Below are 12916 nucleotides of genomic sequence, written 5' to 3' on the forward strand. Positions count from 1 at the left end.
AAGTCACATCAGAAGCTTTGACAAAAGAAAATCTTTCTTCAGAAAAATTTAATGCATTTTCTATCTCAGTTTTCAAGGTATAAGATCACCTAGTAGATGTATGGCATAATGTGTGATCGTATCCTATGCAATGACAGATAAAGGGGGCAAAGCATTAGGGGAAGTGCAAGAGAAGAAGAAAGCTCGTGTTCATAAACACAGGTACTTACAGAATTGCAGCTCTTTGATGGTCTTTTAAGAAGTTGCAACATATGGGTGGGAGGATGGTCTAACAGAGATTCTCAATGCCATATGGGACCAAATAAAATCGGGAGCTGGATCTGTGCACATCTAATATTAAGAAAAAGCTTAAATTATATTTATTTTATTGTTTAAAAATATTGTTTATCTTCTGTGGGGCATGTTGAGGTATGCAGTCATGTTTGTAGAAGCCAGAGAGTGATAATCAGGTCAGAGGGTCCTCAATGAGTGAGCATGTGCCTGCCTGCCAGTCTGTCTGTGTCTGTCTGTGTGTGTGTGCGTGTACGCACGCACGCATGCATTTGTCTGTCTCCCTGTATCAGAGGTTGATTTTGGGTCAGGGTCTCTTACTAAACCTGGAGCTCACTGATTAGCTGCACTGCCGAGCTGTTCAACTCCCAGGATCCTCTTGTCTCTCTGAGACTTGCACTGGGACTACAGACGTGCTGTCCCAGCAGGCTTCTTCCGTAGGTTAGCTGATCATTCTTAACAGCTGAGCTGATGGTGCCTAGACATTTTTAAAAGACCTAAAACCCAAAATATTATTGCTTCCAAGATACTGTTTTGCATTCTGGGAGTATCTGGCTTAGTGGTGGAGGACTTGCTTAGATGTTTGGAGACTTTCGATCAGTGTCTGGCACCTAAAACAAACACACAAAACTAATAATACTATTTTGGTTTGCAATTCATACAAGAAATTCCAGAAAAGACTGGTTAAACTGCAGTGTCACTATTTTTTCCCAGCATTCCATCCACATTTTGATGATTGGTTCTAGAACTACGTTTGAGTTTCTTGCTTGGAGGAAGTAGTCTCTTGGGAGGTAGAATTGTGAGAGCAGATTTGTAAGATAATTCTTAAATTAGCTTTTAATTACAGTTTGTCAGCTTTGCTTGAGTGCTCCATAGTCTGCTTGGGCAAACATTTTGTAAAGTCCTCTTCAGCAGTACTGTGGCTGAGGAAGTCTGTTTCCTGTCACCCCGGCTCTTGGCTATGTGTCATTTAACCTCAGTGATTGTAGTTAATTACAGTTACTGGGGATCGATTTTACAGTTGGAAGTTTCTCCATCAAGCATGTCAGGTGTTTAAAGGTGGGCTCAGCTAAAAAGCATTTCTTAGAGCTACCTTCACTTGGCTACAGTTTGTATTTTGTTGTTTCTGAAAGTGTCCTTTAAAGAGAACATTAACTAATTTTACATATTGATGGAAATACTAGAACATTGTAGAAAGTTTATAAAGGCTGCTGAGAAAAATCCCCTAATTGCCTCACAAGAACTGAGCAGCAGGTGTGGTTCTGCAACCCTTCAGAGATGCTGAGTCAGACGCACTCTGGTTCCTTCTCTACCAGAAGCAGATGGAGAGCCTTGCCTGAGGGTCTGGAGTTGATGTCTGTGTTAGTCTGTGTTAGTATTACTCGTGGCTGCAGCAGCATTTGCTGAAACAAGATTCCCTCTTGGCAGAAGTAGACCATTGGGTGCCCCAGCCCTGCATGCCTTAATGGTTTATAGTAGCAGAAGACGACCAGCAGCTACAGCGAACAGGAAACACCGTGAGAAAGCCCTAACCCACCACGAGTGACTCCAGATCTAAGGAACAGCCATTGTTCCCTCACCTCCACGGTGAGGAAGCAGTGTGTGGGCAGCTTCACCATAAGAACTCTTGTGCCTTCTCCAGGAGTTTGTGGAAACACTTCCGTGCTGTGAGCCTCTGCTTGTTCCTCCTCGTTTTCCCTGCGTACATGGCCTACATGATTTGCCAGTTCTTCCACATGGACTTCTGGCTTCTCATCATCATCTCCAGTAGCATCCTTACCTCTCTCCAGGTGAGCCACACAGTGAGGCTGCACCTCCTGGTTGCCTGTGGTTCTTCTGCAGTAAGTGAGTGGCTTCCGGCGGCCATCACTTTCGTTCTTTACCAGAGCACCCTGCATGCTGAGCAGAGCGTGCTATGAAAATAATAAACTGTCATGTGGTCAGAAATGTCTTTGCCTACAAGTATGAGGTGTACATGTCATGAAGATACTTGCTTTAGTAAATGTTACGTACCAGGTGGTGCTCCATTTGTGGTAATGATAAAAGCCATTTGCTTTGCTTTTATTATGGTGGAAAGTATTTAGAATTAGCCACCTGGACCGAGGTCAGGTGGTCCCAGTTTTGTTGGCCATGTCCACATCACCGTAATCTGTCTGGACTGAGCAGGGTGTTGGCTTTGGCCACATCAGGGGCCTAGAGCAGTTTTCACAGCCGGCTTGGTCTGGGGTTTGGCCCTGACACCCACAGTGAGCGCAGCGCTCTGTGACACCCACAGTGACCGCAGCACTCTGTGCCTTCCATCTTCTTCATGACTGACTCAGCACCGGCTCGGACGAGCTTGGTGGTGGCAGAGTGTCAAGCTTGCGTCTCCTGGGCAAGCATTGTTTTCGGGTCTCTTGCTGCCTTCCATCACTGCCTACTTTCTTGGCTTTGGGAGCCCATCTTTGATTTTGGGAGGGCCTAGAGGCCTCCTTTTTTTTTTTTTTTTTTTGTGCCATCATAGCAAAAAGTGCACAAAAAACCAAAAATAAAACAAACTAACAACAACAGAAAATTAAGACTTTCACTTTTTTTTCAAAATGGTAACGAATATAGGGTTGTTTTATAGATCCTAAATTGATAAAAACCCTAACACTGAAATATCTTAGAGCTCGTTTAGAACGAGCTTTTCAGAGTAAAAAAAAGGAGACTGAACAGTGCTTCTGAAGCTGTAGGATCTTCTGTCTCTGACTGGTCACTGTCACCCCACACACAGGACCTTCAGTGGGTACTGAGTGCATGCATTATTATTTTAATCTCAGGGACAATGTTTTTCTTACAACCACATTCATTCTATCTTAATACATGTACTACCTCCTCCCCAGGTTCTGGGAACACTTTTTATTTACGTCTTATTTATGGTTGAGGAATTCCGCAAAGAGCCCGTGGAAAACATGGACGATGTCATCTACTATGTGAATGGCACTTACCGCCTGCTGGAGTTTCTTGTGGCGCTCTGTGTGGTGGCTTACGGCGTCTCAGAGACCATCTTTGGAGAGTGGACCGTGATGGGCTCCATGATCATCTTCATCCATTCCTATTACAACGTGTGGCTTCGTGCCCAGCTGGGCTGGAAGAGCTTCCTTCTCCGCAGGGACGCTGTGAATAAGATTAAGTCTCTCCCCATCGCTACGAAAGAGCAGCTTGAGAGACACAACGACATCTGTGCCATCTGTTACCAGGTGACCCACCCAGTGGGGATCTGCTGGGGCAGGCCGTGGGCTGCCGCATGCACCGGTTTCGCTGTAAATTTCCAGACATAGTTAACTCTGGATTTGGAAAAAGGCAGTGGGACTCATAGGTTAGATTATTAAAGGCCTGATATAAGTATTTTAGTGCTAAGTTCAGTTTTAATGTAGTCTTTCAAGTTCTAATTATTACTGTTTTCAACATTATTGCTCACCCATAAATAAAGGAAAAACAGGTTAGGTGTATTTTACATTTATTACTGACTATACACACAGACACAGTGTTCACGTGTATGTGTGATCAAATATATCCTAGCAACCAGGAGTCAGCAACTTCAGAAAAGTGCTGTGCCCAGGCTTTGACTCTTCCTAATACCTTCTGGGTTGGGCAGGAGTGTCCAGGCTTCATGGAGGTGGTGAATGGCTGCCGTTTTCTATCAGAGACTTTCAGTCCTGTAGGGACCGAGGATGGACAGACTGACGGCCATCCATACAGCACTGGCCTCATACCAAGATGATGGTTGTCCTCTAGTACAAGTGAAAGATAAGTCATCCTGGAAACGTACACAGTTAGAGGTTGGTCCCCAGCACCTGTCAGGGGACAAAGGTGTAGCATTTAGCATTAAGCTGCACTCCTGGAGGTGTGGATAAAGTTACCTGGCAACAGCTGCAGCCGGCCCCCGAGTAAAGTCACCAGGAGTGTATGTAGGCTGGTGGCAGACGGCCATAGATAGTGTGCACAAATGCTTTTCCTCCAGACTGCCTTGGGGTGCAGATGCTGTGGGTAGGTGTTTGTGTGTGTATAAAACTACCATGATACAAATCTTTTCTCCTAGTAACACAAAGCTTCCACTTTCTGAACGTGTTCTGAGAATCTTTTTTTTTTTTTTTTTTTTGGTTCTTTTTTTCGGAGCTGGGGACCGAACCCAGGACCTTGCGCTTCCTAGGCAAGTGCTCTACCACTGAGCTAAATCCCCAACCCCAAGAATCTTTTTGTATGCTAGCCAACTCTTGAGTGCACTGAGAAGGCGTATGGCCCTGAGCCTGTCTCTGTCCGTCCTTCTCTGTGTTCCGAACTGGACTCCATGTCTTTTGTAGCCTCACCATCCTCAGAGCCACCCTGGGGGAAACCAAGTTTGGCACAGTCAGCTTGTGCAGCCGTGTCTGATCTCCTGTGTGGGGTCTGAGGGTCCTCTTTTTGTCCCTGGTGTCACATCACTTTTTGAAGTGCTGGTACTACCTGCCGCTCACACATGGAACCGGAGAGTGGAGTTGCTTAGCTTCCTGGCTGGCTGCTTCTGTGTGGATGGCTCCCTGCTTCCCAGTTGCCTCTCCCCTACCCCTGGGTGTTACCAGTTCTTGGCAAGGAATTTGGGGGACATTCACACTTCCTTGATTGTGGATGTTAAAACATTTATTGGGGAAAAAAACAATGAGTTTTTAATTCCTTTCTTAGGCCTTCCCTCCCCAAGGAATACTAATACCAAAAGAGAGTGTCACCGTTTATTCTCATGTTTGTCAAGCATGAGCACCTAAGAGTCACCGTGGACTTGTTCTAAGTATAGATTGATGGATCCTGGTTCAGATTTTCTAACTCAGTAGTCTGGTACAGCCCAAGCATAGGGTAAAACTGAGGAGCAAGCACTGGTTTACACAGAGCAATTGTAAAATGTCTGTATGTCTGCCCTGATACAATTGCCACTTCCTTGCCAACACTCTGGTGTTTGTGGCTGAGTTTTGTTTGTCTCCTTGCGTATAGGCTCATTGTGGGATAGTCTCTAGCAGCAATGGCACATAATTGTGGGAAAATCTGTCTGCGTTAGATTTCCTGAGGTTATAATTATTGTCTTGGACCAGTGGCTCACACCCTCTCACCTCATAGTGCGCCCTCTGTGTTCCGTGTTTAGGATACAGTTTCCTCCTCACTTGACTCCCTTTTGTTTCGTTGTCCACGGGGTCTCCTACATTACTGTGTAAGGGCTCCTCTGATAGCAGCTTTAAGGGGGAAGCCAGATGATTCTAAGTTCCGTGCTGCAGGTTTTCTGTTTGTGCTATAAAGATGTGTTGAAGTCAGAGCTTGTGGGGGCGGCATCAGAAAGGTGAAATGGCTGACGTTTCTGAGGTACCTCTTTCGTCCTCTCTTTTAGGACATGAAATCCGCTGTGATCACACCTTGCAGCCATTTCTTCCATGCAGGATGTCTTAAGAAATGGCTGTATGTCCAGGATACCTGCCCTCTGTGTCACTGCCATCTCAAAAACTCCTCCCAGCTTCCAGGACTGGGGACAGAACCGGCTCCACAGCCTCCTGTGGCGGGGGCTGAGCAGAACATTGTACTTCAGGAGGGTCCTGAACCCCCGGACCATGAGACTCCTCCAGGGCCTGGGGCCCAGGAAGGTTCTGGAGACAATAGTGAATACATCAACAGAAGCTCAGCCAGCCGGGAGGGAGATGCTGATCCTGGAGACGGTCCTCAGATTGCAGAAGGTGAAGCGTGTCCTGTGGCGTCCGCCTAGAGGAGAACGAGGCTTGGAGCTCTGTGCTGTGGAGAAGGCCACCCAAGGTGGGATTCACGCCCAGATCTGAGGAGTGAATGTAGGAGAGGATTAGGCAGGAACCTGACATTCCAAGGATCTACTCCAGGGGTACTCAGTGGACACCACCTGCTCTCCACCCCACTTCACGTTGTTGGAGAAATTTTGCAATGTACACTAATCAAAATGTATTTATAAGTTCTATGCTGATGTTTTGTAGAGGTTTGCCAAGAAAGTTTAACCTCGGCAACTTGAGGAATGGCCCCTGATTCGTGAGGGATAATGAAGTCGGGTCTGAGTGTTTGAAAGGGGCTAAGAGGACGAACGAAGATCTGGAGGTCAGTCAGGTGGGAAGATGAAGGCAGAGGTGGACCTGGCTGTCCCTTCTTCCCACGGGGACAGGATCGTCTTGATTGTGTAGTATGGGTAACGGCCGGCTCTTGTCTCCGCTCCCCTTTCCCTCAGTTGATTAAAACCACCAAATGATTCTGAAGTTTTCTACAGAACCGCAATGAAATCAAAGATGTAGACGCATTGACTGTGCTCTAAGACAGAGCCGCACACACGTCAGGGTGTGCCTGGGAGGAGGGCGGGCATGCACTGGGCCTTGGGTGCGTTCATGTCACCTGAGACTCCTGAACTTGATGCTGCAGTCCACTTATTCTGATGTATATGGAGCTTTTGTTAATATAGTGTATACTTGGTTGGCTGTGTGAAGTAAACTAAAACTCTAATGAACACTTTGGAGTCCACTTTAACAAAGGAGGCCAAAGTGGGAGGGGCTTTAGGGCACTGATAAAGGCCCTGGGTGTACGGTCCAATCCTGTGTAATGTTTAATTCTCGCAACTGAATCAAAAGCAGTGTTAAATTATGGCAGTGTTTGCACTTTGGGAATGAGTACTGAGCTGTATGACCCCACTCTGCAGACACCACTTTTGAAGCTGTTAATACACTCTGCACCCTTTCTTTGACAAGGATGTGTCATATTTCAATTTTTACATTCATCATGGCTGCAGGTAGAACTGGGGAGGGGGGGATGTCATTTTTTTATGGGATTTTGATATGAAAAGAAACTAGTCATTTATTTATACAATAAGCTTGGCTCAAAAAAAGAAAAGCGTATTTCAGACTTGGTATTCCTACTGTGGGATGTGGTTTTCCTTTGTTTTTAGTAGCAAATGTGGATGTAGACTGACAGACATGGCTGAATGTCTTAATAAATTTAAATTTGAAGATAACTTGTGTTCCTGTGATGTGTTCACAGTGCAGGTGTTGTGTCAGGAGTCTCCTCCCTACAGCTTTCTCTTCTGAACTCACAGGACCTCACACGGTCCCTCTCCACACACACTCTGTAGACGGCAGAATTCTCAAGAAGGTCCAGTTGGTTGGTTGACTTATTTGAGACATGTCTTTCCTCTGTATGCTTGGATGGCCTAGAACTCTATATGGAGAGCATCTGCTGAGATGAGATAGATCCATCTACCTCTGCCCCGGAAGTGCTGGTCTTAGACGTGAGCCATGACTAGTGGAATATTTTTCATCTTTAACTTGTTCTTTGAGTTTCATACATGCAAACAGTGTATCTTGATCCTATGCACCCCCACTCCCCTAGGTACCCCCAACATAACCCCTTTCATGTCCTCTGGTTTGAACCCACACTGGGTTTAGTTAGCACTGCCCGTTGGCTGGTCTCATCTCATGAATGCAGTGACCGTGGCATGTCCTGGATACGGCACTTCATGGTGGTCCTCATCCTCCCTCACGTGTCTTCTGCCTCTGCTCAGTGGGAATCTTGAACCCTGGTGGTAGCACACTCGGGCCTGTATCAGAACCAGGAGCTTCTGAAGAATGAGGAAACAACACCCCACTTCTGGTCATCACTTCAAAAGTACTGAGCCAGCCAGCTGTGGAGGCATGTAAAATGCACTTGCAGTTCCCCAGGTCACTCTGTCCAGCTGCATTGGAATTCCTACTGTCTTTTTAGAGAGCATGTTAGAAGAAACTAAAGCAGATGCCTCCTCCTGGTACTGGCTAAGTTTCGGTTCAGTAGCTGGGCTGATCTGGAACTTCAAAGTTCCTGTGGAAGGTACCTGTTCAGCTAATTACTGGTGCCCTGTTGAAGGAAAACCCTGCAGGTAAGTTTTGGGAGTCATTTCTGGCGCCCTACCCTGACTGTCTATTAGCCAGAGTACCTACATGACAGCTTGCTGAAACTTGTTGTCTAAAGGATCTCACACTGTCATAAGGAAAGCAGAGGCAAGTGGATCTCTGAGTTCGAGGCCAACCTGGTCTACAGAGTGAGTTCCAGGACAGTCAGGGCTACAGAGAGAAACTTCAACAAACCCCACAAAAAAACCCCACAAGACCCCATCGTTTGCTTCAGCTCAGTAGTGAGGCAAACCTCAACATTGCAGTGGCTTTAAAGCACTGTTAATCTTCATGCACGTGTGGGTGTGGAGCCGGCAGAGGCTCGTCGATGCTGGCTGGAACAGGCACTCTTGAACCTTCCTAATGGTCACACCAATGTGGGAGGACTGAACGGCTTTCTAGCAGCATTCTTCCAGGCAGGGACACAGGAGACTTAAATAGGAACGGCCCCCAGGAAACATTGGATACTTGGTCATTAGGGAGCGGCAGTCACTTGACCAGGATTAGGACATGTGGCCTTGGTGTTTCAAACACCCATGTCAGGAGGCCCAGTGGCTCGCTCTTCCTGCTGATCTGGATGTAGAACTCTGGGACTCCTTCTCTAGCACCGTGTTTCCTACTGTGATAATGGGCTAAACCTCTAACTGTAAGCCGGCCCCAATGAAATGTTTCGCTTTCTAAGAGTTGCTATGGTCACGGTGTCTTCACAGCAGTAGGACACTAAAATACCATCACCTTCACTCCGTATCCCCTGGTTGGAACCACTGCAGTGGCTGTCACATGCAAAAGCTATCTTTGAAGGCCTGGAAAGAGGCTTTCAACTAGAAAAAACTGTTGAGCAAAAACTTTTTATTAATACATGTTTTTCAAAAATTTAGTTTATCCTGATGACTCCTTCAAACTATTTAGGAACTTCTGATTGAATGGTCCTTGTTCTGTTAACACTGGGATAGTATATCAGACAACTCAATGGTGTCAGAACTGTCCCACCATGGAGGCCATGGGGACTGAACTCAGGTTGTTCAGCAGGGCTGCAAATGATGTCACCTACTGAGCCATTTACACACACACACTCTCTCTCTCTTTCTCCCCCCCCAACCCCCGTGTGTGTGTGTGTGTGTGTGTGTGTGTGTGTGTGTGCGCGCGCGCGCGTGCGCGCACAGAAACAGGACAACCTGGGGGAGTCGGTTCTCTCTTACCATGTGGGTCTTGGGAATTGAACTCAGGTTGTCACATTTGGTGGCAAGTCCCTTTCCCCACTGAGCCATCTTGCCAGCTCACCACTGGTCATTTTTGGTAATACTTTCCATGTCACAGCACCCATGACTTAGATCTGCTAAAGTCTAACAATCTAGTTAAAGGAGAAAAAAGTTGAGGAAATAAAAATTGCCTTTAATCATACTTAATGTAATTGATTGTACTTTTCTTGACCACGTAGCGTTCCATTTTATAGATAGTGTTTCATGTCACCTATGAGCAGTATGCTCAGAAACTTACTTTTTTTTAATTAAATTATGAACCTGGAACTTAAGTTCAGTGCTCAGTAAACCCTTATGCTTGTTGACAGGGTTTGCCACGGTGGTTTTCATGCCCTAAATTTGTTTTTAATAATCTAAAGTCAGAGTCAAATCCTGGATTCCCAGGTCTGGCTTCTAAGCACTGGGCTATATATGGATCTCCTGAAGCCCCTCCATATCATAAGAGTTGGACATTTCCCCATGCCTCCACTGCATGGTTTTGGCTGTAATTTTTTAAGCTCTTTCAGAGTTTCAGTTTCATATACTGTGTTTTAGTTATGCGTACCCTTTCCCAACTCTTCCCAGATCCAACCGTCTTGTATCTACCCAACTTTTTGTCTTAGAAAAAATTTCCTCAAGATCATTTTTTGCCTTTCCTATATTCTTGGGTGTGTGGTCATCCACTGGAGTGTAGCATCTTTTTAAAGGTAACGTTGTTTTAAACCTTAAACATAGAGTAAACATTTTCCTTGATTTACATGTTGCTTGTTTGGAAAGTAAAGTATTAAAGGGTAAAAAACTCATACTTCATCTCACTTAGGAACTCTCTAGGTTCCTTTCAAGTTTGATGATAACAGAATTCACCTCTACCAACAAGCATGTCTCCCCACCCAAGGGTGATCTTCTATGCTTTAAAAATCTACTGCCAGGGCTGGAGAGATGGCTCAGAGGTTAAGAGCACTGACTGCTCTTCCAGAGGTCCCGAGTTCAAATCCCAGCTACCATATGGTAATGCAATCTGATGCCCTCTTCTGCTGTGTCTGTACTTATAACAAATAAATCTTTTTTCTTTTTAAATAACCTACTGCCATTGTGGCTCCTGGAATTAAAATATGTGACAAACAACTTTGTGATCCATCTGTTGGGGCTCATTTGTTTCTCCCTCCCTGGTCTTTAGAGATGGAGAATGGTACAGCTTTCAAAAGCAGATGTACATGTTTTGTGGGTAATAGTTAGAAAGTAGCCATAAATGCTTAAAGCAAATTATAGACCTTTTGGTCCTTTTGGATACTCAAATCCTAAGGTTTAATTCTCACATGCACTGCATTCTGCATTTGGCTGCACAATAAATGCAAGGTACAGCGTTAGAAAGTTAGGGCTTTCATGAGGTTAGCAAGTCTTGTCGGTAACTATCAGAGTATCAGAGTCCTGTTTATTTCCTCCCTTCTAATTGATGTTGGGGTATGGGTGCAAAATAGCTCTTATGCTAAAGGAATGAATTTATTCTGAATCGGATCAAAACGCTGCCTTCTGGTCACGATGTGCACAAGATGAAGCCAGTTAACATTCCAGCATAGAGAGGAAGGGAGTTCACACATCCTGACCGGTAACTGAAGAGTTATGGAGAAAGCTGGTGGCTGCCGAGGGAAGAGTCAGTTTTCTTTAAGGATGTGGCCCCACTGGGTCCGCCATCCTCCAGCTGGTGACCCTGTTAGCAACCAGGTAAGCCCCAGTGCAACTTCGGCCACTCAGCACCTGCAGCCAGTTCACCAGCCACCAAATGCAACAAATGTCCCCTTTTAAAACCTCCTGTCATCACAGCCCGCTCTCAGAGGCAGTCTTTTACCTCTATCCCCAATAAAGCTCTCCTGTGAGATGTTTCGTAGCGTGATCTTTGCGACATTCCTTGGCCCCATCTGCCAAGGTACCACTCTACTGCCATGGAAATCCTGACATTGGTACCATGACTGCCCCCTGGGGGTTCTGAGCCACATTTGCACCCTACCCTACCAGCCAGCTCCACCCTTAACAGACTCACCTTCTAGCCTACTGATCAATTGGTCCTCCATCTATTACCTGTAAATGGTGAGTGATCCCGCTTAGTCATCATAAATGTTTCCTGGAGTCTCTGGTACTCTTGGAGGCAGAGGTACCTACAGCTGACCCTTCTCCTTGGGAGAGCCTTCATTTTTGAGCTTCCTCAGAAAGTCCATGGTGCCAGGGCTTTTCGCCTTGACTCCTGTCAAGTGCAGTGACAATCCACTTGAACAACCGGTGCCTTCCTCGTGTGGACTGCCTGAGTCTTGGGGACATCTTGGACTTCAGGCCTTGGACCTTCCAGTCTTCCTCATCCATGGGAATGGCATCATTCATAGAAAACCTCCCACCTTTCCTGGAACTGGACTTGGAGAGCTCCAAATTTATTCCCGAAAGTTACTGTTTGTTTAAGCCCCTCTGCCCCCCCCCCAAAAAAAAAACCTGCTTGGGACAACTGTTGATGGATCTGTAAGTTTGTTGCAAAGTGGGATCTGGAGCCCAAACTAGCAGGAAATGAAACAAAGGAGACGACCAGCTGCCCTGTGCCCACAGCCAACACACACCGGTTCTCTCCTGCAGCTCCCGCTCCAAACCAAGCTGATCTAACTTACCTAGGGTGTGTACTGATCATTTCTTAATGAATTTGATTCTGAATTCTAGAGTCCGATTCATCAGCCGCTACTGCTCCTCACGTGGGCACTTGTGTGCTTGCTTCTCTGTTCCAGCAGCCTGCTGTTCCTCTGGCTGCTGCTTGGAGCTACAGGCCCTATCTCTCTTTGTGCCTTCCTGGGCCCGTACTTTGTAAACTTCCTTGCCTCCCCTTAGGAGCTGCCTTCCCACTCCTGCAGCTTCTCCACATCCTCATAGCTTTGACAATATTGGAACCCTTCCTAAGGTGGAGTTCCTGGTTGTGTCTCCTTGTCCTTTAACCTTTCCTTTGCCTTGTCTTATGCTGGCTCCTGGAGCCTACTTCTATACCCTTAGGTCTCCCACCCTGTGGGCAACTTTCTTTCTCTGCTCGAGCCTTCTATACTAAAGACGTTTACTGGCCCCCTCTTCCCCTGCACTTTCCTGGCTATCTCTGGCTCCAGCTTGCAGTCCCACAGCCTTAGCCTCGGCTCCCTTTTGGAGCTTACAGGAACACACCCATACAATATTCCGTTTTTTCAACCCTTTTCTTCATTCACTGGCAACAGTTTGGCCTCAGTAAAGATCGATGGCCAAAGAACTGGCCAACTTGATTTCCGAATTCTCACAATTCATAACAGTAGTTATGTGCAAACCAATAATTCCCAAATATGATATATCATACTTGCTCCATTTTCTCTAATTTCTACTCTTAAAAATCTTTTATCTTGGGGTGGAGAGATGGCTCAGAGGTTAAGAGCACTGTCTGCTCTTCCAGAGGTCCTGAGTTCAATTCCCAGCAACCACAGGGTGGCTTACAACCATCTATAATCA

The 12916-nt window shown here is 46.1% G+C and overlaps 1 protein-coding gene across 1 annotated transcript in view; it reads left to right on the forward strand.

The window, feature by feature from the left end:
- Positions 1–7270, forward strand: part of Rnf145 (ring finger protein 145) — a 44375-nt gene extending 37105 nt beyond the window's left edge. Inside the window, exons 9-11 of the mRNA NM_001105778.3 lie at positions 1913–2060; positions 3135–3491; positions 5645–7270. Of these exons, the coding sequence (NP_001099248.1) occupies positions 1913–2060; positions 3135–3491; positions 5645–6013 (874 nt within the window). The 3' untranslated portion in view covers positions 6014–7270. The remainder of the gene's footprint in view (positions 1–1912; positions 2061–3134; positions 3492–5644) is intronic.
- The last annotated feature ends 5646 nt before the right edge of the window (positions 7271–12916 follow it).

Source organism: Rattus norvegicus, chromosome 10 (genome assembly GCF_036323735.1).
Source record: "Rattus norvegicus strain BN/NHsdMcwi chromosome 10, GRCr8, whole genome shotgun sequence".
NCBI classification, from domain to species: domain Eukaryota; kingdom Metazoa; phylum Chordata; class Mammalia; order Rodentia; family Muridae; genus Rattus; species Rattus norvegicus.